We start from the raw sequence: 26792 nt of genomic DNA on the forward strand, positions 1-26792 counted from the left end.
CAGAGTTCTCTGGAATAAGGCATATATTACATCTTCAAGGATGGCATCAATCCTTTCAGAATGCTGCCTCTGAGTTAACACTGAAGCTCTGCTTTTAGAAGGCCACTTCAGCCTTCTATCAAAATATTATACTAAGTACAATTTCTTTGAGAAACAAACCATACACATGGTTTTGCCTACATGTAATTATACAGAATATAGTCTTACTTGCTCCATTTAACCTAGATGACCAACTTTTATTTCTTCCTAGACAAAACTAGAAGACAGAAAATAAGAATTGTTTAGTTCATTTTCTAATGAGTATGTTTGTCATATTGTCTTTATAAATTATAAGGAGATTATGTATATAACAAAATCCAGGGATGCCTGGGTGGCTTAGTTGGTTAAGTGTCTGATTTTTTTTTTTCCTGCTAGTGTATCTTTTTTTTTTTTTTTTTTTGGTAATCTTTTTCAGTGTTCCAAGATTCATTGTTTATGTACCAAACCCAGTGCTCCATGCAATATGTGTCCTCCTTAATACCCACCACCAGAGGCTGATTCTTGATCTCAGCTCAGGTCTTGATCTCAGAGTCATGGGTTGAAGCCCCAAGCTGGGCTCCACGCTGGGTATGGAGATTACTTTAAAAATAAATAAATAAATAAATTCCAAAATTATTTTCACATCCTGTATATCTGCATCTACTTTTATTTTTATTTCTTTAAAGTAAGCTCCAGGCCCAATGTGGGGCTTAAACTTGCAAACCTGAGATCAAGAGTCAAATGCTCTACTAACTAAGCCAGCCAGGAGTCCCAATCGATATCTGTTTTTAAACATGTAAGAATAGCAGTAAAATAAAACTGTTCAGTGACCAATGTCACTCATTTTTTTTCTTTAGAGTTTGTCCAAGTATTCAAAGATCATGTATCAATTAACTCAGTTTAGCCTTTGTTTAAGGTCTTTAAGTTAGCTAAGGAGCTAGAAATTACCATTTTAGTTAAATATGAAGTGTGTTTTTTTTTTTTTTTAAGATTTTATTTGTTTATTTGAGAGAGAAAGAGAGCACAAGCAAGCTAGGGGGCAGAGGCAGATGGAGAAGCAGACTGTCCCGAGCAGGGAGCCCCAAGTCAGGGCTCAATTCCAGGACCCTGGGATCATGACCCAAGCCAAAGGCAGATGCTTAACTGACTGAGTCACCCAGGTGCCCCAAATATAAAGTCTTTAAGAATTTTGATATTATAGGGGCGCCTTGGTGGCTCAGTGGGTTAAAGCCTCTGCCTTCAGCTTGGGTCATGATCCCAGGGTCCAGGGATTGAGCCCTACATCGGGCTCTCTGCTCAGCAGGGAGCCTGTTTCCTCCTTTCTCTCTCTTTGCCTCTCTGCCTACTTGGAATCACTGTCTGTCAAATAAATAAATAAAATATTTTTAAAAAAAAAAGAATTTTGATATTGTAGAAATAAGATTATAAACTTTTAGAAGATACCTATCATTACAATTTTATCTAGTTAATCATGATTCTAAATTTTTGTAAGCATAAATAATTTGTAGAAATGAAAATAATTTGTCCCATAAATCCAATGCAAGAAATTATATAAAGTTTAAATTATGAGATGTTCAATTTTCTTCTATAAATTAGCATATCCTGTTGGCATTAATGTGACTTTTTTTTTCATTAATGTGACTTTTTAAAGTTAGGAAGATAATTGTTTTTTAATCCTTTAAACCAGTGTGATTAACTCATTCTAATTTGTCCAATGATTCCTCTATCAGGAATATCTTATGAACATTTTCTGCATGACAGATAAACTTTGTATTCATAAATGAAATTATAAAAACTCTTTTAAATCCTGCCTCAAAGCCCTTCATTTTGGAATCAAGGTTTTTTTCTTCTTTTCTTGCAGTTTTTAAAGACTTCATTTATTATTTGAGCAAGAGACACAGAGAGAGAGAGGATGAGCGAGCACGGGGAGGAGTAAAGAGAGGGAGACAAGCAGACTCTGTGCTGAACACGGAGCCCAGTGTAGGGTTCTGTCTCATGACCCTAAGATCATGACCTGAGCCAAAATTAAGAGTCTATGCTCAAGTGACAGAGCCACCCAAGTGTCTCTTTTCCTGTAGTTTTAACCAGAAATATCTCTTAAAAGCAATTTTGAAGAAACAGAAGCACAACACAGTTTAACGATTTTTCTATTTTAGAAATTCTTTACTAGACATTCCTGGACTGTACACGTAATGAGAGAATAATTGTTTTCATCAATTAATCTTTAATGTTTCCCTAGGGAGGGAAAAGAAGAGGAATAGAAATTAAAAATAAGGGCCGCCTGGGTGGCTCAGTTGGTTAAGCAGCTGCCTTCGGCTCGGGTCATGATCCCAGTGTCCTGGGATTGAGTCCCACATCAGGCTCCTTGCTCCGCAGGGAGCCTGCTTCTCCGTCTGACTCTGCCTTCCACTCTGTCTGCCTGTGCTCGCTCTCGCTCACTCTCTCTGACAAATAAATAAAATCTTTAAAAAAAAAAAAAAGAAATTAAAAATAAGAGTGGCCAGCTTTAGTCAAATACAAAATTATCACTATAAAAGACTAATTATCTCTGCTTAATTAAAGCGAGGGGAAAGTTTAGATGCAGGAAAACCCATTTTGACATACATGCACACAAGAGAGGATGAGGGAGGGAAATCAGTCATTACCACTGGTTTAAACTGTAATTGAGGCCCCTTGATAATTTGATTTTATATGATAAAAATGTCAATAATTGTTAATACCTTAAGTATAAAAATGAGAGGGGTATTTCTTATATTAAAGTGATCTTTCTCTTTTAGAGTAGTAAAACTCTCTCTTTATGGGGCATTTTGAAGGGAAGAAAAAAAAGTCAGAAGGAGAGACAGGACAGAGGGAAATGGAGGAACATGGGACAAAGAAGTGGAATAGAAGAATAAAGGACATCATGGTCAAATTGTGATTTGAAAGGATTTAGAAAAGACAGTTTTAAATTTTTCAAAATTTTCTCTTGCCTTTGCCAAAGAATCTTTTAAGGAGGCAATTTCACAATCCCTTCAATATATTTTGGAATTTTCCTCTTGCCTTAAAATGTGTGTGTTTGGGATATTGCTTTCTTTTTGCTTCAAAGTACCTCCCCAAATGGAAAAGTTTTGTTTATATCAAAAGTTTCCCTGATTATAACCAATTATAATTATATAACTGTATGTAATTATATATATGTATATGTAATTATAAACCAATTATAATTCCAAATAATTCTTTTTATCATTTAGAAAGCAAACAAGACACATTTTGATTCTAGCATAAATACATTTAAGATGCAGGAGTCCAGTCCAGAATGGCTGCAGAACCAAACTAAAGATAAACCCATGAGTCTGACAACACTTAGCCAAATGTGAGTCTTGAATCTTGGGGACTCCCTCCTAAAGAGAATCAGGCTTTCATGGACAAAACAAAAAAGAGTGGGCAAAATTCTCATAAAACTTTCATAAATGACTTGAGACAGTTTTTCCAAAGGATGGCAGTCTGAAGAGAAACCTTCTGAACCCGCAAGTGTGCACCCATCTTCGTCCGTGTGCACTTCCTCTCATAGATCCGCAACGAAGAAATGACAAGGACAAACAGTAGTGTTGACAGTAATAATGCAGATTTCTACCAAGTAAAAGTTTTTCTGATCAATCAATGGATTTTTATTTTATTTTTTAAAAAATATATTATTTATTTTTTGACAGACAGAGATCACAAGTAGGCAGAGAGGCAGGCAGAAAGAGAGGAGGAAGCAGGCTTCCCGCTAAGCAGAGAGCCCGATGCAGGGCTTGATCCGAGGATCCTGGGATCATGACCTGAGGCTTTAACCCACTGAGCCACCCAGGCGCCCCAATCAATGGATTTTTAAAGAGTTTATTCTGACATACCACGCTCAAACTAAACAAAACAAATTAAATTTAGCATCTGGAGTATTTGATTAAAAAATTAGAAATCAGAGCTCAAACCCACATGAACTTACCTCACCACTGCCATAGGAGAGACCCTGTGCAGGAGGCTCAAAACGCCTCAGAAAAGCATGCTGTTCCCAAGATGACCAGTTTTGATTAGAACTCCAAGACCGTCAAATGCTGGCTCCTTTAAAATACCTCCAAAATAACCTGTTGATAAAGCAAAACTGAGGTTTTTGCTTATTGCAGTAAGGGAGAATACTATCTGGATAGTCTTAGCATCTCACAGGGGAAGTTAGTGGTGCAGTATTTATGAGTTCTGGGATCTATTTTTTTTTTTAAAGATTTTATTTATTTATTTGACAGAGATCAGAAGTAGGCAGAGAAGCAGAGAGAGAGAGAGAGAGGAGGAAGCAGGCTCCCTGACGAGCAGGGAGCCCAATGTGGACCCTAGGATGATGATCTGAGCTGAAGACAGAGGCTTTAACCCACTGAGCCACCCAGGTGCCCCTCTGGGATCTATTTTAAGATGAGTTGCAAGGCAGAGGATCTGACTAGAATGACACAAAGTTTATACATAATACCTTTTTGATTGGACAGTGGGAGGTCAGAGTTTAGAAGTGATTCTTTCATAATCTTTCGCCTTCTTAGACTAATCTGTTATTTCCTCCATAACCTCAATTGTCCACTAGGCTGGAACTTCTTTGATTTACAACGCTTTTTCCTTTGTTTGAATTGAAAGTATTTATCACACCATTTTATGACTAGTTGATGAAAAAACTGTCTGCCACAAGGTGCCTACGTGGCTCAATTGGTTAAGCGGCTGGCTCTTGATTTCCGCTCAGGTCATGATCTCTGGGTAGTGAGATCCAGCCCTAGGTAGGGTTCCCAGCTCAGCAGAGTCGGCTTGAGATTCTCTCCCTTTCCCTCTGCCCCTCCTCCTGCGCCCGTGCTCTCTAAAATAAATCAATCTTAAAAACCAAACCAAACCAAACAACCTGCCTGCCGCTAAACTGTGAGTCTCTATAGGGCTAGGATTAGGTCTTGCTAACCTTTCATACAGCCAGCAGGTAACACAGTGTCTGGTTCTCAATACTCAGCCACTGCTGATCATGATTGGACAAAAACACACAAACAAGTTGACGAATCTGATTTTCAATTTAAGAACATGAACCTTAAATGAACCCTTAGTCAAGTAGACCCATTAATATTATACTTCCCTTGCCTCATTACTCTCATAATAGCTTTTCTTCTCAACATGCTTCCCCCACACACCCACCTTCACAGCTACCTAAGGGCTTTGCTTCTTATTTCACAGAAAATTGAAGCAATCAAGAGAATTCCCAGACTCTCCCTTGTAGTCTCCTACCAGCATCTCTACCCATACAGTCTGCTTTGTCCTCTATCCACATATAAGGTATCCATGGGACTATCTAAAGTTAAGCCCCTTCCTTAAGGACTAGATCCCCTTTCTCCTACTCAAAAATATATCTTCAGCAGCTTCCTCAACAACTTTCCCTACTCTCTTTAGGTTGTTCCCCATTTATTTTTTTATCCTTATAAAAAAATAAAAAACTCTAAAAGCTGGATGTTCACTCAAAAATATTTTCTCAGCATCTGCCACTGTCATACATCAACAAACCAAAAAAGACAAAGATCCTTGCCCCTACAGTTTTAATCGAGTAGGGAGAGAGAGATAAACTATAAAGTTTGTTCTTAATATAATGGCCAAATTTATTTATTTATTTATTTATTTACTTGAGAGAGAAAGAGAAAGAGTACAGGGAGGAACAGAGGGAGAAGGGGAATGAAAACCTTGAGCAGACTACACGCTGAGCACGGAAGCCCATGCAGGGCTTGATCTCATGACTCTGAGATCACAACCTGAGCCAAAATCAAAGAGTGGATGTTCAACCAATTGAGCCCCCCAGGCATCCCCAAAATTATGCTCTTAAAGGGTGTCATATGATGTTGTCATTCTGCTCAAAGTTTGGCAACAGCTTTCCATTTCTGCTCAGAATAAAAGCCAGTATCAGGATTTTAAGACACTACGTGACCGGACCCCTGTTATCTCTCTGACCTCATTTCCCAGGACTCTCTGACTTGCTCTCTCCACTCCCAACACATTAGCCTTGTTCTGACCTTCAGGCACAGCGAATACTGCCTGATCCTGCAGTTCCCTCTTATTTGAACTGCTCTGCATGGGATCTGTATGACCCTCTTTATTGTCTTGAAGAATTTGCTTGCAGGTACCTTCTCAATGAGGCCCATTCTGGCTGCCCTATTTAAAAACTGCAACTCTTACCATACTTTGTATGTTTTTCTCTGCTCCACTTTTATACTCTCTCACTTGTCAACCTGATGTATAAACATATCGTATACATACAATAATACATTTAAGTACATATACTTACATATAAACATATACAACGTGCTTATGTTTATATATACTTATTACTGTTTATTATCTTTCTCCCTTTACTGGAATGTAAACTCCAAAAGGGCAGGAAATATGTCTGCTTTGCAGAATGAATGAATGTCCATTTTTAAGATTTTTGAATGTCTTTGTAGAACATAAATGTAAAAACCCAACAGCTTCTATAAAGTAATTATAGATACAATAGTCAAGGCCAGAAATTTGTTACACAATTTTATTATGATAATCAAAAAATGACTCTGGCACTTCCATTTGCCCATTATACCTACCTTCAGAAACCAGCAAAATTTTAAGTTTCATCCAAATTTTAGGATTAAGTGCTCTAATTTTTAAAGATTTTATTTATTTGACAAAGAGAAAGAGAGAGAGGGTGTATACAAGCAGGGAGAGCAGCCGGCAGAGGTGGAGAGAAGCAGGCTCCTGGCTGAGCAGAGCAGATACAGGGCTGTGGGACTCAAACCCAGGACCCAGGGATCATGACCCAAAAGCAGATGCCCAACCGACCAAGCCACCGAGGCACCCCTAGAAAAGGTTTTTGAGTCAATGGGCCCCTTTAATGGATCATTTCAATAAGACTTTAAATGTAACACATACTAAGCAAAATATAAAATTCTTTGTCTGGCCTTCTATAATTTCTACCATTTAAGCTTTCTCTCACCTTTCCAGTCTTTTCCCCAACTTCTTTCCTTCATTGACTCCTAAAACTCTCATCAAAATGAACGTTGTGTTTGTATCCCCAAAAGAGCCATATAATTCCCTCTACTTGCTCCTTGAATTCTATACATCTGCATTTTAATCTCATGTCCATGTCATGAAAGATCCAACTTAAAGATCCTATAATGAAAAGATCACTTGTTTGCTGGACCGTGTGGCAAAAGGAATGTGGAATGGTACTGGACACACCTTGCTATCAATATTAACTTTATCACTTTGTAGTTGTTTTAACAACCTCAAACAATTGAATTTCTGAATTTCAGTTTTCCCATTTGTGAGAGACATCATTAGTGGCCTAAATGTTAGTCAATGAATTCTGTCTTACTAAAATGCAATTTTTCTTGGGGTGGTATCCAGATTTCAAAAGAACTACGTTTCTTAGCAGCCCTTATAAGTGGGATGGTTATGTAACTCTTCTAACCAATCCGATAAAAGTGGAAGTTGCGGATGGGTCTCCCAAAAAAGACCTTTGGCTCATTCTCCCAGCATAGGCCTTTGCCCATTCCATTCTTACAATCTGAACTCTCATCCGTGCTGCAAGTAGAGCAACTGTCATGGACAAAAAAGCAACAAATACACAGATGATAGCCACATGTTAGACATGGTTATATAAAAAGATTAAGGGAGGCTCGGTTCCTGGTGGGCACAGGGAACCACCATACCAGCCCTGGTGAGACTGCCTTCAGATTTGGTTCCATAAAAAAGGTTAGACCTCTTTATTTTGTTAAGCCACCACAATCATGTGTCTGTTGCAAGCAGCCCAAGACGCTCTCTAACAGATACATCATCTTGAAAATACAGATGGGGTGCCTGGGTGGGTCAGCTGGTTGAGCTTCCAACTCTTGATTTCAGCTCAGGTCTTGATCTCAGGGTCAGGAATTCAAGCATCATGTTGGGCTCCACATTTGATGTAGAGCTTACTTAAAAAAAATAAATAAGGATCACACTTACCTTTCAGGACTTAACATTTTATTATTAATATTAATTATAAAAATGAACATACATTGACTGATATGTCACAGATTCCAAGATTTCAACAAAAGTTAATTAAATCCTTATAATAGTTAGGTAGCTACTACTATTTCTTCAGAAGAAAGAAAAATATGAAGAACTGAAAGTTTAAGTAGTTTGACCAAGTTACAAAGGTAATTAAGAGGAGGTGGTATTCAAATCTAACTGTCCAACTTCAGAGCACATGCTCTTTATCACCGATCCTAGCTATAAAAATAAGGAATGACTTACTTTTTGCCAGGCAAAATGCCAAGTGCTTTAACCAAACAATACAAAGCACCAAGTACAATACCTGGTGCTTACTGTCAGTTCTCTTCCTTGTAAGTAATGTCATCTTCTTAAATCTTTTTTTTTAATTTAAAGATTTTATTTATTTATTTGACAGAGAGAAAGATATCACAAACAGGCAGAGCAGCAGGCAGAGAGAGAGGGAGAAGCAGGCTCCCCGCTGAGCAGAGAGCCCGACTTGGGCTCCATCCTAGGACCCTGAGATCATGACCTGAGCCAAAGGCAGAGGCTTAACCCACCGAGCCACCCAGGCGCCCCTTCTTCTTAATTCTTATATGATTTTATCCATATCCCTATGATCAAATTTACCATTTTCTATCTTGTATAAAGTTATATATTGTCTGTAATAGACAGTAAGTTCCTTTAAGACAAATTTTAAATCATTCATTTTGATATCCTGCATGGCCCAACTCTGTCAGGTACACAGAAGGCTGAGTCATTATGATTGGTGGAACCATGGCAGTGGGGACTGGAAACTATGCCATCAAAGGTGGTCCCTATACAATCAGGCTGTTCTGGAGAATTACTTTGGACCAATCCTATACCCTAAATCCCACCATGATACCTACTTGTCTCACCCAGATTTGAGGTACCTTACTCCATCTCACGATCTATCCTTATGCTTCCCTTACAGCCTCTATGTCCTCTCCCAATTCAACCGCTTGCAGAAACCTAAATGGGACATGATGTCAACACTGTCTGGAGAACTTCCATATCTAGTCAAGATGGAGTACAAGCAATCAGATTCACCCTTCTGCCTGAAACAACTATAAAACTCGATAAAATATATGAAACAATGATTCTCAAAACACTGGACATTATGCAAGAGAGAACAGTGATCCCTGAGAGATGGAAAACAAATGAGATGAGGCTTATGCCATCCCAGACTGCTGTCTGAAGAGTTTCCAGGCTGTGGCACACAGAGTGGAAAATTAGGCAGAGCCTCTGAGAGGGAGGACATGAAACTTGCAATCAAGGAAGGCCAAAGCAACTAGAGTTATAGGATAAAGTACTGGGGAAAAGAGCTACACAGAAAACTCCAGAGCTCTGCAAAAGAGCACTCTCTAACATTCGACAGAGTATTTAATGATCAGTGCATGAGTATAAAGAAATTACTTGAGACTAGAAGGAGAATAACCCTCTGAGGCTCATAGGGTTCAGAAGAGTGCCTATTCCCACCAGCCAGAGTAGAAAACCTCATTAATTCAAAAGCAGTGTAGAGCACTCAGAAGGGATTTGCTTCAATAATGAGACAATATTAACACTACAAAGCTTGAAAGCAAGATATTAAAGGTACAAACTGTTTCTAAGAAAGTTAACTGTGACCTAGGACAAAACTCAAGAATAGGAATAGGAATACAAAAATATCCAGCACCCAACAAGGCAGAAGTTATGTCTGACATCCAATCAAAAGTTACCAGGAATGCAAAAAAGCAGGAAAATATATAAAAATAATATATATAAGATATATATTTAAAATATAAATTTTTTATTTGATTATTTAAAGTATGAATAGTAATGTATTGTGAAGTTACAAGATGCATAGAAATAAAATATGTGACCCCAATAGCACAAAGAAGTGGAAAAACTTAAGTATATTATTGTAAAATTCTTATACTATATGTGAAATGATGGAGTAGTATTTGAAGGTAGACTGGTATAGTACAGTATAAATGTTAAAGTAATCATTAAAATAACAAGAGTTACAGCTAATAAGTCAATAAAGGAGGTAAAGCTGAATCATTAAAAAAGGGCAATTGCACCAAAAGGCAGAATAAGAAAAGGGAGCAAAGTATAGACTGAACAAATAACAAGATGGAAGGGAAGACTCAAACATGACCATATCAATAGTGACATTAAATGCAACTGAAACCCAACAATGTATAAAACAGGATAATGCATCTTGATGAACAAGTATGATTTATTCCAGGAATGCAAGGATGCAAGGCTGTTTTACCCTTTGAAATTCAGTCAAAGTCTTTTATCATACTGTGAGACTTAAAAAAGGAAAAACTAAATGATCATCTCAATATATGCAGAAAAAGCACCGGACAAAATCAAATATCCATTCCTAACAAAAATTCTCAGCACACTAAAACAGGATGACTCTCATTCAATTTGGTAAGCCATATTCTAAAATTATGGTTAACCTCATAATAGTGAAAGACTAAATGCTTTCCCCCTAAGATCAGAAACAAGGCAAGGTCTACTCTAACTAGTTCTAATCAAAGCTGTACTTTAGATTCCAGTCAGTGTAACAGCTTTGAAAAAGAAATACAAAGCATCCAGATTGGAAAGGAAGATGTAAAACAGCATTAATTGTCTACGGAAAAAAAATTTAATAGAGTATACGAAAAATCTATGAGAATAAATGTTTAAGGAGGTTGCAAAATGGGGCGCCTGGGTGGCTCAGTGGTTTAAGCCGCTGCCTTCGGCTCAGGTCATGACCTCAGGGTGCTGGGATCGAGTCCCGCATCGGGCTCTCTGCTCAGCGGGGAGCCTGCTTCCCTCTGTCTCTCTCTGTCTGCCTCTCTGCCTACTTGTGATCTCTGTCAGTCAAATAAATAAATAAATAAATAAAATCTTTAAAAAAAAAAAAAAGAAGGTTGCAAAATAAAAGACCCATAAAGCATATCAATTGTATTTCATATTATGCAAAAATAAGAAATTGAAATTAAAAAAATGTCATTTAGAAGCTCTTAGTGAGGAGCACCTGGGTGGCTCAGTGGATTAAAGCCTCTGCCTTAGGCTCAGGTCAGGATCACAGGGTCCTGGGATCCAGCCCATCAAGGTCTCTGCTCAGCAGGGAGCCTGCTTCCTCCCCTCTCTCTCTCTGCCTGTCTCTCTACCTACTTGTGACCTGTCAAGTAAGTAAATAAAATCTTTTTTTTTTTAAAGATTTTATTTATTTATTTGACAGACAGAGATCACAAGTAGGCAGAGAGGCGGGCAGAGAGAGAGAGGAGGAAGCAGGCTCCCTGCTGAGCAGAGAGCCTGACGCGGGACTCGATCCCAGGACCGTGGGATCATGACCTGAGCCGAAGGCAGCAGCTTAACCCACTGAGCCACCCAGGCGCCCAAGTAAATAAAATCTTAAAAAAAAAAAAAAAGAAGTTCTTAGTGATAAATCTGACAAAAGATATGTGAAACCTATACACTGAAAACTCTAAGATATTGTCAAGGAAAAAATTAAGTATCAATATTAAGATTTCAATAATCCCCAACTTGATCTATATATTCTATATTAACCCAGTCAAAATCCTATCAGGCATTTAAAAAAAAAGAAATTGAGAATGAGATTCTAAAATTCACATGGAAAAACAAAGAACTTAGAAGAGCCAGAAGAAATTTTAAAGGAAGAGTAAGGTTCAAAGACTGCATTACCAGGAAGCCTGGGTGGCTTAGTAGGTAGGTTGAGTGTCTGCCTTCAGCTCAGGTCATGATCCCAGGGTCCTGGAATTGAGCCCTGCATTGGGGTCCTTGCTCAGTGGGGAGCCTGCTTCTCCCTCTCTCTCTGCCTGTCACTCTCCCTGCCTATGCTCTCTCTCCCTCTCTCTCTGACAAGTAAGTAAAATCTTAAAAAAAAATTTCTTAATAAAAAATTTAATAAAACAAAGGCTCTATTACCTGACTTCAAAACTTATCTTAAAGCTATAATAATCAAGACAATGTGCTACTGGCATCAATATGGACCCAACTTTTCCAATCTTGGTACTACAGACATTTTGCACCAGACAATTCTTTATTGTAGGAACTGTTCTATACAGTGTACAATGTTGAGCAGAAGCTCTGGCTTCTATCAGAAACCAGTAGTATCTCCCTAGCTATCACTACTGAAACTGTCTCCAGACTTTGTGTAATGTTCCCCAGTGGCATAATTGCCCTGCTTGAGACCACTGAGATAGACAATGTATCAATGAAAAAGAACAGATTCCAGAAAGTCACCCAAATATACGTGATCAATGAATTTTTTCATCAAGGGTATAAATTTAATTCAATAGAGAAATACAGTCTTCATAAAATGGTACTGAAACAATTGGGTATTCATATGCAAAAAGGATCGTGTACTATGTATATAAAAATTGACTCAAAATGGATGATGCACCTAAATGTAAACTCAGTTATAAAATTTCTGAGAAGAAAACCTGGAGAAAAATCTAATCTTGGGTTAGGCAAAGATCTCTTACACAAAAGTATGATCCACAAAGGAAAAAAAAGATACACTGGGACTTAATCACAATTAAGAACTGCTCTTTAGGGGCGCCTGGGTGGCTCAGTGGGTTGAGCCGCTGCCTTCGGCTCAGGTCATGATCCCAGGGTCCTGGGATCGAGCCCCGCATCTGGCTCTCTGCTCAGCAGGGAGCCTGCTTCCTCCTCTCTCTCTGCCTGCCTCTCTGCCTACTTGTGATCTCTGTCTGTTAAATAAATAAATAAAATATTAAAAAAAAAAAAAAAAGAACTGCTCTTTATGGGGTGCCTGGGTGGTGCAGCTGTCATGATCCCAGGGTCCTGGGATGCAGCCCTGCATCCAGCTTCCTGCTCAGTGGGGAGCCTGCTTCTCCCTCTTCCTCTGCCTGCCACTCCCGCTGCTATGCTCTATCAAATAAATGAATAAAATCTTTAAAAACAAAAAAAGGACTTGTATCTAGAATATACTTCCTAAACCTCTATAATAAGAAAACAATTCCATTTAAAAATGAGGTAAAGAGGGGGCACCTGGGTGGCTCATTGGGTTAAAGCCTCTGCCTTTGGCTCAGGTCATGATCTCAGGGTCCTGGGATCGAGGCCCGCATTGGGCTGTCTGCTCAGCAGGGAGCCTGCTTCCCTTCCTCCCTCTCTGCCTACTTGTGATCTCTGTCAAATAAATAAATAAAATCTTTAAAAAAAATGCCCAACCTCTGGGGATTATAAGTTGTTTAAAAAAAAAAATGAGGTAAAGATCCAAACAGACACTCCACTAAAGAAGATATACAGATGGCATGTAACACATGAAAAGATGTTCAACGGCATTGGTCATCTCAGAAATGGAAATTAAAACCACAGTGAGATACTACTATATACCTATTACAATGTCTATAATATAAAAGCCAGCCCCTACCAAGTGTTGGCTAGAACTCTCATATACACCTGACAAGAATGTAAGGTGGCATAACCACTTCAGAAAAATCACTTGAGTTTCCTAAAATGTTAAATATACACCTACCACATAATCCAGGTATTCCACTACTATTTACTTAAGAGAAATGAAAGCATATATTCATAAAAAGACTTTCATATAAATGTTCATAGCAGCTTTATTTGTAATAGCCAAGAACTGCAAACAACCCAGCTATTCATCAACAGGTGAATGGATAGACAAATTGTGGTATATCCATACAATGGAATATCAGCAGTAAAAAGGAACAGGCTATTCATATATTCTGACACAGATTAATCTGAAAATAACTATGCTGAGTGACAAGAGTCATAAAAAATGTTCATACCAGATAATTTTTATAAAATTGTAGCCAAAGCAAACTGATCTCTCATGAGAGAAAGCATATCAGTAGTTGTTTGGGGATGGTGAGGTAGGAATGGGAAACAGAAGAAGAGGGAATGGATTTAGAGGTGATGGATATGTTCATTATCTTAATTGTGGTGATAGTTTCATAGATGTATACATATATCAAAACTTCCTAAATTATGTACTTTAAATATGTGCAATTTATTTTATGTCGATTATACTTCAATAAAAATATTTTTAAAAACTCTAATATCAGACTCCTACTCTGTCCTCTGGTTTCAGAATTCTTTTTTTTTTCCTAATTGAGATATGATTAACATATTAAGTTTAAGGTATACAATATGTTGATTTGGTAATTTATATTTTGCAATATATTACCACCATAGAGTTAGCTAAAAATCACTATCATGTCACACAATTATTTGTTCCCTTTTATTACCCCCTATTCTTTCCTTTTAGATGTAGTCTCTGAGCAACTTTGAATATTATAATGAGGTATTATTGATTATAATTACTATGCTGTACATTAGAATTCTCAAACTTATTTATTGATTTCAAGTTTTACCCTTGAACATTTCCTCTGCACAATTATACCCATATTACATTTTCAGAGGTTTTCAATATTAACCATACAACTTATTTATTTTTCTCATGAATCAAATTTAGAATCCACTAGTGAGTTTTTTTAAGATTCTGATTTTATTCCTAAAGTTTTAAGACTTCAGTCAGCAACAAATATTTGCATTATTTAACAATAGTTTTCATAGTTAATGTGTATATGGCAAAAGCACACTAAGGCTTTGCCATTACAACTAAGTTAAGTAGAATAACAGACATTTAGATACCAAAGCAATACACCATTTAAGATGTCTGAAGCTAAATCAGCTCATAGGGAACAGTTAATACAGTACCCCTTCTGGAGACAGTAAGATTTTCTATAGTACTACAAAGAGCAGGTGGAATAAAGCGGAAAAAAAAAAAAAAAGAAAGAAAGAAAGAAAAGAAAAGGAATAGAAAGAAGAGAAAAGCCAGAATGGAAAACACTGATGATCCCTCCTTTTTAACCAAGAAATATAAAGCTGTACTTAAAGATATCACAATGCCAAGATGTGAGAAAAAGAATTACTAATACCTTATTACATGCATTATATTAAAATGTTGATGGTTGGCTGAGCTGAGAGTACTAAATGCATATATGTTCCTAAATGGAATGATAACAGGAGTTACTGGTAGTTATGCTGGAAAACTTTCAAGTTCCAAATTGACCATAAATTTCTAGCCAAAGTTCGCAGGTAATTAAAGTGTTTATTTAACATCTTTAAGAGGAACAAAACTACCACTATCCCCAGAAAAAGTATAAAAAGAAAACTACCACCAAGTTTAAGAAAAAAATAACACAGGATTTTTAATGAAAAAAATTACATTATAACAAGGACACTATACATTAAGTTACAATATATATATATGTATATACACACACATTTTAAAACTTTTTTAAAAATCTGGTACAAATTAAATGACATCTTTCACATACTCACATGATTAAGTCTGTATTTTGACAGGATATAAAAATGAAACACAAGCTGGTGGGCCTCAAAATCAGAAACTGCAATGCAGGACCAGCTCCCCAAATCTATTTTCTATTGTTTTTGCGACTTTTAAAAAACATTTACCTTGGATAAGACAAGGTACTTAGTATAAAAGCTTTTTCTTTTAAGCATGTTAACTGCTTATGGAGAAATTAATATTGAAGGAAAAAGCCCACCATGGCAGTGTTTATCTACAACTCACTGTAGTATATATAAAGTTCACTGGGAGGCTTTGGAACATGGAAACTACAATGATGAAAAAAGCTCAGCTGTAATTATGAATTTCTAACTGTTTATTTCGAATGTCCAACTCACTACTACATATATTACACCTTGCAATACATCATACAAAAGAGCAGATGTCAAAGTTTGCTGTAGAGCTGTTAGGAGAATGCGAAATATAGATACTGAAAGTTTTATGCACTTGTATTTAATACCCTGTGCATTTAAAAAATAACTGAATATTTAAAATATGTAAACATACTTTTAAAAAAGCGATGCTAAGCACCTTTAAAATACAATACTGATATATTGTGACTGAACATGCATTTAGAGGACACATGAATTTTTAAAAATTTAGAAACTATTTTTAAAGAGCTACTCATTGAAATACTTACATGAAAATATTGATAGTTCCAGTTTCTACCTAAAAACCAAAAGAGTATACAATTAGGGACTGAAACCTTCCTTCATGCTCTTTTTTAATTTTGCTTTTTGTTTGTGAGGTGGATGCACTGTAACTTTCTGTCCTCATAAAAACAAAAATAAAAATGGGTACCAGAGAGACATTCACATAGAATGAAGTGAGAGAAATATTTTTTAACTGTGTTTTGTTAAAACTGTGTTTTGTTAAGTGCCAAAGTCTGAATCCTCTAACATCTCTCATTCTCGTAGGTAATTCACTAGAGTTTGTATCTTAACAAGCATTTCTCCTTAACAACTCAACATCAAAAAAGAAAAGAATGTCTCCAAAGGAATATAGTTAAATTGGTAAAATATTTAATAAGCTATTGCCATTAATAAAAAGTGAAGATTACTTAAAATCTTGAAAACAGTTTCCATAAACTGGAAATAACAAATGAAAAGAATGTTATCTACAATGTAACACTACAATATAAATTTAGACTTATACCCTTTAAGTACACACAGACTAAGAGGAATCTGGGTTTGAGGTAATTAAGAGCTGTGTTTAACTTAGAGTAACATAATCAGATTTGGCAGCCTGCCTCTAAAATGCTGACATCAAATATTTTCAGTTCTTAGAACAGTTAGCTATTCTAACTAAAAATCATATATGTAATTAAATATTAACTTTGTATTAAATAGGGGCATAAATAATACATTTTATATTAAATAGGGTATAAATCTAAAGAGCAAGATGTTTTTATTAAAGTTCTACTCACTTCTAATATAACAATGCTTTATACTTAGATACATATGTACCTGCGACAATTAAAATGAATTAAGAATGGGAGACTGGATTTAGAAAAGCTAAAAATGACTCATATTCATGTAAAATATTAAGGTTAAATTTCATATTATATCTCATATCCTTTGAATATTAAATATTCACATCCATTTGAAATCCTTATTATTTTAAAATAAAGGCTTAAATATACCCACACATGGTCCCTGGGGTAAAAAAAAGCCTTTATGTTGATTTCTTGACAGTTTATAATTGACATTTCTAGTTTGCCAACCTTCCAGAAAACAGAAGCTTACAATGAATATAGTGATCAGTGCTTATTCAGTATTTCGAGTAAATATACTTACTCAACAAGTAAATATACATACACATCGGCTGTTTTAAAGTGTTAAATATGAACTAATTTTTTAACTACAAATACTTACCTTGAAATAGCATAAATTCTAATACCACCAATTCAGTAAGAACTCTGGCATAGAAAAATAAATACAACTCAAATTGTTTTCCAACCAGAGCTGAATCTTCAATACAAAATAGGAAAAAAAAAAATCCCCTGCTGATACCAAAAAGTCCCCCAAATCATCTGTAAACACCAGGGAAAGTCTGTTATTTTTTCTGAATTCTCTCAATTTCTACATTTTCCTATCCATAAGTAGTGCTTTACCTACAATACTATATAAATCCATGCAATATACATTTATTTCTGTGTTTTATCTGATTAATTCAAGTTAAAATTATAAGTACTTACCAAGACACTTTAAATTTCTATTAGATGACCATTAGTATGCTATTGGTTTGTAGTCTGAAGTATAAAAAATTATAATGGAAGAAGCCAAAATGCAACTACTGTTTCCACAAATGAGAATGCTGGGCTTCATGTTATGATTCAAATCTACGACTGTTTTATCTGCCCTAATGTGACAGACTACAAATAATCTCTCACCTGTCTGCTATAATGTAAAGAATTTCTTCACAACTTTAAAGAGGCAGTAAGTTCTTTTATCACTTTTAAATAAAAAGTCAACACACAGTCACACACACACACACACACACACACATAATCTCTCTCTCTCTCTCACACACACACACACAAACACACACAATTTTTTGTTGTTTTTGTCTTTTCAGAACCCAAATTAGATATTTTCAAGAGATGAGTTATGTAACTATTTGTGTTCAGACTATATTGTCATGAATAAATTCAGATGATCTTTTGAAATACTGGCCTCATTAGATAATCAAAAAGCATAAGAATTATACAAAATGACAGCAGTAAAATAGCTTCCAAAAATATGGACTTGGCAACAAACATATCAGTTTTAAATCAAAGTTGCTCATTGAACTAGTCTTTAGTCCATCTATCACAATACTGCACTTTGACAATATTCACCTTCTTTTTTATGACATCAGAAGTTACCCAAGTTATAAATTCTGAAAAGCTTCAATAATTTATGTGGCAGATAATTTCTTACAGTCCAAATTTTTTTTTGCTTCCATAGACAATGCTGGTTCTTTGGGTTCTTGCTTAACTTGGCTCAGAGAAATGGTACCTTCTGGATTTTCTTCAACTTTAAAACCAAACATAAAAGAAAAACCCTAAAGGTTAATGTAAACTTACAAGACTGGAATCCTTATAATTATATGAATTTAGAAGCAAAGCAAAAAACAGTCGTTTTTTAAAAAACAGTCAGTGTATTTGAAAACTCAGTACTTCTGACATCTTAGTCATTCATAATAAATTCTTTCAGGATGTGTATACCTGAAACTAATGTACTATTGTATGTCAACTAAACTTCAATAAAAAAATTTAAAGAAAAAGAACAATAATAAAAAATTAAATGTTGAGAAGTTTAAAAAAAGTTTCTTCAGTATGCTTCTGGTAATGAAAACAAGAAAAGACTAAGAAAACCAGAGTTCCTCTCCTCTACAGATGCTTTGATAAAAAAGCAGTCCATAATTTCATGAAAGTATGAGGACTATCTCATATTTAAATTTAACTACCTTTAAAACTATGAGTAAACAAAAGTCAGGAAGCCTCCTATTATTGGAAAATGATGTTTTGCAAACAGTAGGTATATGTATTACAAATTTACAGATTTGTTACCAGTCTACTATGGCCTCCATATGTAGCCATATATCAAGGCAAATACTCCCTCCCTAAAGAAACTCAACTACATGAGTACTTTAGAAAAAAATATGCCACCTCTTCATGGAGAGTTCTGACTTAGCTGTACAAGCTGTATGTTTGCTTATCTGAAACACTGCACAAGGCACTTACCATTCTGATTTTAAAGTACTTATGACCAGATTAATCTGAATGCAGCATACCAGCGACACTATCTTGAACTGGCAGGTGAGATGTCTCTTTCTCAGGGATATCAGTTTTTCAGTTGCTAAAGGGAACCAAGATTAAGGGGACCAATATTTGCTCAGGCAAGTGTGTTAACACCCCTAATGCTTGTCACATATGGATGTGTTAAGGAGTTTAGCCCACACCATAAAGAAAACCAGTAGAAGATGGATTTGAGTGACCCTTAGGATTCATATTCAGGTGAAGTAGTCCCTCAGATCATGATCTAACTTGATAAATCATGCAATTTCAGATTCCAAGAGGGTCTCCTTTAAAGCAATCTGATTAGAGCTCCCAGAAATACCTTGGTACAACACAGAGGGAGGAAGCATGTTAGAATGGAAAGAAACTTTGAAGGCAGAAGATCTGGGTTCAAATCCCTGCTCTATCACTTCTAGGTAATTACTTAACCTCTCTGAGCCTTGACTAACCTATCTGTAGAATGGGGACACCACCAACTATTACATGAAGTTCTGAGGATTAATTCACGTATATTCCTTTCCCTCTTTTCTACTAAACTTCTACTAAACTTATTCAGTAGTGACAACTACTGAACCACAGCTCTCCAGATAAATTTTCTTAAAAGTAACAATTCCAAAAAATTTAGAATAAAAAAGTAACAATTCCAAAAATTTTTAAAAATTTAAAATTTAAAATCTTTTGGAATTATTACTTTTAAGAAAATGATTCTTTTCTGGAAGGAACTAACTTACACTTTTCCTTACCCAGAAGAATGAAGTCTAAGAATCTAGGGTAAATACTTTGTATGTTCTAAGGATTTCTATGAAGATTTCTACGAAGATTTTGGTTGTTCAAAGCAAACTGCATATCTTTCTCCACAAAAGTTCGCAATCCGAAACAATCTATGTGAAAGGGAGTGACGTAGGTCAAGTAGGAGTAGGTTGACTGGGTTTGTTACAAAGTAAAGTTAACAAGGTCTTGGATTAAACCCAAGTCCCTAAGGCTTAACTAGTTCCATTTCCATTTCCATAGAACTCAACATTAAAGTTTATAACTCAAAATCTTTAACATTTATATCTGTCCACTTCATTCCATTTTTCCTTGTAACATTTTTTCCACAGTAACCTTTACACTGTAAGTTTTCCTTTTAAAGTTTCTCATTTTATGGGGCACCTAGGTGGCTCCGTCATTTATGTGGCTGCCTTTGGCTCAGGTCATCATCTCAGAGTCCTGGGATTAAGCCCCACTCAGTTCTCTGCTCAGTGGGGAGTCTGCTTCTCTCTTTCTCTCCACTCCTCCCCCCTGCCTATGCCCTCTCCCTCTATAATACATACATACATAATCTTTGAAAGAATAAAGTTTCTCATTTTTTTCATGCATTCTACAATGACCCTCTGATTTTGTATCACCACAGATTTTCTATGTAAACTGAGGTAATTAGAGAACAATTTTGATGGAGAAGAAAAAATTAAAAAGCTTAGGAGTTATTATGCTCTTGATATTTTTCCCTTTTTCTAGTTAGTTTCACTTTCTTTATATTTTATAAACCCCTGAGTAGAAATGATTGTTTTTTTCTGTAGTGTAACAGTAATGATAGTCCAAAAAGGTTAAAAATAAAATCACAAGTTGCTTTTAACTTACTAAGAGCTGGGTGGCTATCTATAATCTGTATTGGGATGGTCTGCCCATTTCCCAGCAGAATCCGGTGAACACCTCCTTCCATATTCTCTGCATCCTCAACATCTCCAACTTCCACCAGCTGGTCCATTGCAGCCAGATTTTGATCTGGTCCTGGAAGGCTAGTCATGGTAGAAGCAATAATGCTACTGTTTGGGGTTAGGCATGTATCTGTTTGAAGACTATGACTTTGACCAAGCAGCAGAGAATTATTATTCAGTACAGTACTTTCTAATGAATCCAGAAGTCTTGAAGGACTGGAGGAAGGGTGGTTATTTACTGATATCACAGCCGATGGTCCATCAGGAGAAGTGAATCTTGGTTGCAACTGCAAACCCTTTTAAACCGAAAAGAGTTACATCAAAATGTTTAAATTTACTAAGTATAATTTTCTCATAGGATATATTATTCTTTTGACACATAATTGAAATAAAATAGAGGAATATAATTACTAACAAATATCAAGGATAGAAACAAGAATCAAAGGAAAAGTAGTACAACTAAAATTTTACTGCATGCACAGTCAATTCCAACTTTTTAAAAATGTATTATTTAAATGATCTTATATCAAGATACAAAAACATCAGGAAATTAATAATAAAAACATCTGTGATCATTATTATAATTCTATAATAATTCTGTAACATCCCTAGAAGAAGAGAGATTAAGGAAGAAAGGGAGGGGCTTCAGTTTTGTCTATTTCACTGGATACCTACCTGTAATTGTGTAAATATTTTTGGTTGAAATGAGGAAAGTGAAGAAAGCAAGTGGGCCGGCTCTGGAGACAAAGAACCCCTTGTCTGATTTGTTTCCATTTTGGTGTTAATTGATTCCCCCGGTGAATTTCCTAAGTTATATATATATAAAAAAATCATCTATCATAACAAAATAATGTTTATGGTTTCTATGTTATATGACACTACATTTTATTACAACACTTACTATTACAATTAGAATAGGAAATAAATTCAAAGGTTTGAAAAGGACTTTAAGAAGTTCTTTTGTTCACTGTTTCCAGACCTGGTAGAATCAGAATCACTCAGGAACTTTTTGAAAATATACATTCTGAGGTTCAACCTCCATTAATTTTAATTCAGTATATCTAGGATGTGATGTTAGAAACAGTAGTTTTTTCCTTGAAAGATTATGTTTTGTAGCTCTACTCTAGCCCATTTTCCGTGCTATGATGCTAGACTACCTGTAAACTTCTCTGGATGTGTGAAACCTATGAAGCCTCTCAGTCACAGAGACCAAACTTAATTCATCTTTGGTAGCCCTAATGCCTAGGACAATGCCTGACAGGAAGTGGGTCCTCCAAAATAGCAGCACTAAATTTCTTCCAATAACTCATTTTGGAATAAATGACTAAGAGTAAAAATCTCTCTGGTTTCTTATTATCTCAATTGCTAAAGTGATTGTCCTTAGGGAATATAATCCCTCTCAAGTAATTTCTATGTATTAATCCAAATATTAATATTAATTTTAATTTAATTAAAATTAATTAATCTCTTTAAGTCAATTAAAAACCAATTATCAACAACTGTTTATTGCTTCCATATTGGAACTAAGCAGTTTTTCAAAATGGCGCTGGCATGAGACAGGGATGGAATTATGCACTAGGCTCGCTTTTCTCTGTAACCTTCAAAATGCTACTTGGTTTGTAAACCCCAGTTTCATCTGTAAAATCAGGATAGTAAGAGAATCTTCTTCAAGGGACTGTTGAGAAGATTAAACAATACTTTCACATTTCTTGGCTTCGCTACTTCTTTTTTTTAAATTAAGGTATAGGTGATACACAGTGTTACAACAGTTTCAGCTATAATGACTCCACAAGTTTATACGTTGTGCTATGCTCATTCCAAGTGTAGCTACTCTCTGCCACCATACGAGGCCATCACAGTACCATTGATTATGTTCCCTTTTATCCCTGTGACTTGCTCCTTCCAGAACCCGAAACCTGTATCTCCCACTGCCCTGCACCCATTTCACCCATCTCTCACCACTCCCCTACCTCTGGCAAGCATCAGTTTGTTCTCTGTATTTATGGGTCTGTTTCTGCTTTTCATTTGCTTATTTGTTTTGGTTTTCAGATTCTACATATAAATGAAGTCACATGGTATATGTCTTTCTCTGTCTGACTGACTTCACTTTCTGGCATCTTCATTTCTAATTGTCCTTGTACTTCACTCTGCTGCAGTCACCCACTACTACTATCATACCCTCCACTCTTCTACATCTAAAAATCTCTACTTCAGATATCCCATTCTTTGATCATAACCTCTTATTCTTCCAGGGATTTTGCTTAAGTACTTCACTACAATTACTCGACCTCAGGTGAACCTCCAGGCCTTTGATTCCTCAGTTTTCTTCAGATACATCAACTTCTCACTTAATAAACTTCTCTCCCCATCCAGTTTAGTCGAATCCCACGGTTACAGCTTCAGTCACTATCCTGAAAATCCTCTAATCTCCCTTGCTTCTTTGTACTTTTGTTACAACCTGGTACAATCTGAGCACTGAATGAAAATGGCTTCCAGTGCCTGTACGTGCGAAGCTGAATGCCACTGAAAAAGAAACTTACTGTTACTACTAATACCAATTTATGATCACCAACTTCAACAGGACCTTCACCTACCTGTACCTGACAACCTTACAAGGTTTCTCCCATTCTCTCTATATATATTTTAAAGTTTTTATTTACTTGACAGAGAGAGACATAGTAAGAGAGGGAACACAAGCAGGGGGAGTGGGAGAGGGAGAAGCAGGCTCCCCACCAAGCAGGGAGCCTGATGTGGGGCTTGATCCCAGGACCCCAGGATCACGACCCAAGCCAAAGGCAAATGCTCTACGGCATCTGCCACCCAGGCGCCCCTCTCCCATTCTACATTATAGAAGATTTCAAATGTCTAAACTTGGTCACACTTCCTAAGATCTTTTTCACTCTTAGCACTTTTAAAGAGAAAAGAGAAATTATCAGAAATTTCCTCAACTTCTCATCATCAAAGCTATCTAGTACCTTCATCTTCATCTCTCTCTTCAGATTTCTTCTATCTGAAAATACCTTCCCTCAACCCTGTATTCTCTTCCTAGCACACTGTCTCTACTTCTTCATTCACCACTCATTCACTCTTCAACCATCCCAATGTGGCTTCTTCCCAATCCACTCAATTGAAATGGCTATGATACCTAAGCTTTCCAAACCTGATTTCGTGAATTTTTTTTCTTTCCCCTTGTCATTACCAAATCCTATTCTTAAACCAGTATTGCCTACCTCAGTAAATGCCACTACCCATCAGTTGCTCATGGAAGAAACTCAGGAGTCATCCCAGATCATTCCTATTCTTTTACCCCCCACACCTATTCAATCAATAACCAAAACCTTTGAAAACAATTAAAATCTGTCCTATTCTAGTATAAATGCCACTAAATGGAGACTAAATCACTATCACACCTTTCATTTGGACAGCTCAAAGGGCCTCCTAAGCCCATTCTGCATATCTAGTTTTATCTCCAAGCACTGTCTATGCTTAAAACCACACCAACTTTCTTAAGTTCCTTGAACATGACAAGCTCTTTGTTGCTTAGCTTTCAAACATGGTATTCTTTGGATCGACAAATTCCTATCCATTCTGCAGTTCTCAGTTTATTTTTTTTTTTATTTTTAAATATTTTATTTATTTATTTGACAGAGGGAGATCACAAGTAGGCAGAGAGGCAGGCAGAGAGAGAGAGGAGGAAGCAGGCTCCCTGCTGAGCAGAGAGCCCGATGTGGGACTCGATCCCAGGACCCTGAGATCATGACCTGAGCCGAAGGCAGCGGCTTAACCCACTGAGCCACCCAGGCGCCCCCAGTTCTCAGTTTAAAAGCCACTTTCTCAAGCGTTATTTCCCTACTCCTTAGATTAAGTTACATGTCTCTGTCACTATTCTCACACAAGGACAGCTTGGAATAGTAAGATAACATAGGAGAAGCAGCATATGAGAAAAAGCAAACCATGTAAAATGGAAAAAATTTCCTGATCAAGGTATCTTAAGGTTATTATTACTGGAATTAGCCTAGCTTTATAGTGATCTGTATTAGTATCAACCTCAAAATTTAATCATAAAGCACAAAAGCTGATTATATGAAGAAATTTTTTTTTAAGTTTATTTATTTATTTTTGGTAGTCTAGATCTACACCCACTGTGGGACCTGAACTCACAAACCCAACATCAAGAGTCATATGCTCTTCCAACTAAGCCAGCCAGGTACCCCTTATTTTTCACTTTTGTTTGCATACAGTTGACACACGATGTTACATTAGTTCCAGGTGTGTAACAGTGATTCAACTTCCCTGTATCTTATGCCATGCTCACCACAAGTATAGCTACCAAAACTGTCACCAAACATTGTGATTGTGTATCACTGACTATATTCCCTATGTTGTGCCTTAAAAAAAAAAAAAAAATTATTTGAGAGGGGAAGGAAGTGAGAGAGAATCTTTAAGCAGACTCCCCACTGAGCATGGAGAGCTCAATCTCATGACCGTGAGGTCATGATCTGAAGTGAAACCAAAAAGGTTTCTAAGCCAACTGAGCCACCCAGGTGACCTACGCCTTTCATTCCTGTGACTTATTCATTCCATAACTGGAAGCCTTCTCCTACTTCCTTTCACCCATTTTGCCCATCCCACACCACCTCTCCCCTTCAGCAACCATCAGCTAGTTCTCTGTATTTATAAGTCTGATTCTGCTTCTTGTTTATTCACGTGTTTTGTTCATCAGAGTCCACATATGAGTGAAATCATATGGTATTTGTCTTTCTCATTAGAAGTTTGATTTATTTTACTTAGCATAGTACTCTCTAGGTCCATCCATGTCATTATAAAAGGGAATGTGTCATCCTTTTTTACAGCTAAATAACATTTATGAGGAAGTATATGTGAGTAACATGTAAGTATATATGTTTAAACAGCTAGAATTATTTCGACAAATCCTAACATAGTTGTTCCTGTCTCTTTGGGCCATGGTTTCTTTATCCATGAAAAAATTTTGATTAGATGAGATAATCTTCAGTGTCTTCCAGTTTTAATACTGATTTTATTTAAAGATACTCAAAATAACCTACCTTCTGCAAATGTAACTGTCACAGTCTCTCTGAGAATATGCCCATTATCTGCAGTCCACTGAAGCTAAAATGGGAACATATATTTCAGTAAAAACAATAAAGCATTTATATTAAAAAATGTTTTAAAATATCAATACAACTATCATATTTTATTCAGTGATAGCGTAACTGTGTTTTATTCAGTAATTACACTCTTCAATTGTTTACATTCTCAAAACATGAGTATACTTCACTATCCAAATACAATAGCTTCCCAAGTTCAGATAGCAAGAATTTGGATAGCAAGTACAGATGGCAAAGATTATTGCTAACCAAATCCATTTTACTTCCCGAACTTTGGATAGTGAATAATTAAGAGATGGAAAATAATTAAGATAGTGAATAATTAAGAGATGAAAAAGAATAGTAGCACTAGCTTATAATCTGAATCTATTTAGGTAAGAAGACATAATAGTAAAAATTTGGGAAGCAAAGGGTATTGCTACTGAGATTTTTTTTTTGAAAGATTTATTTATTTATTTTAGAGAGCAAGAGGGAGCACATGTAAGTACTGGGGAGAGGGAGAGGCAGAAAGTCATGACCTGAACTGAAGTCAAGAGTCGGGACCCTTAACTGACTGAGCCACCCAGGTGCCCCACTACAAAGGTTTTAATGCTATAATTACTTCCTGTATTATAATTAGTAGTTTTTATATAATTACATTATACTCTTCAGAGTAAGCAAAATTTTCACAGAACTGACCAATATTCTGGGGGAAATTAGAGTTTCACAGAATGAGATAAAATTGATGTCCATAGACGGCATACAGAATGAACACC

At 36.2% G+C, this 26792-nt stretch overlaps 1 protein-coding gene across 12 annotated transcripts in view; it reads right to left on the bottom strand.

Moving 5' to 3' along the window:
* Window positions 1-2503: 2503 nt before the first annotated feature.
* Window positions 2504-26792, bottom strand: part of CARF (calcium responsive transcription factor) — a 78079-nt gene continuing 53790 nt past the window's right edge. For 3 of the 12 annotated variants that reach the window (XM_082688864.1, XM_082688867.1, XM_082688866.1), the window contains 4 exons: window positions 25975-26038; window positions 21584-21714; window positions 20832-21204; window positions 15244-16099 (listed from right to left, as the gene is read on the bottom strand). In XM_082688864.1, coding sequence (XP_082544990.1) covers window positions 15954-16099; window positions 20832-21204; window positions 21584-21714; window positions 25975-26038 — 714 coding nt within the window. In that variant the 3' untranslated portion in view covers window positions 15244-15953. Of the gene's footprint in view, window positions 4122-15243; window positions 18448-19157; window positions 21205-21583; window positions 21715-25974; window positions 26039-26792 lie in introns of those variants that run through there. The other 9 variants (XM_082688868.1, XM_082688869.1, XR_014300114.1 and 6 more) reach the window with 8 other exon arrangements.

Source organism: Mustela nivalis, assembly GCF_964662115.1.
Source record: "Mustela nivalis genome assembly, chromosome: 11".
In the NCBI taxonomy this organism is placed as follows: domain Eukaryota; kingdom Metazoa; phylum Chordata; class Mammalia; order Carnivora; family Mustelidae; genus Mustela; species Mustela nivalis.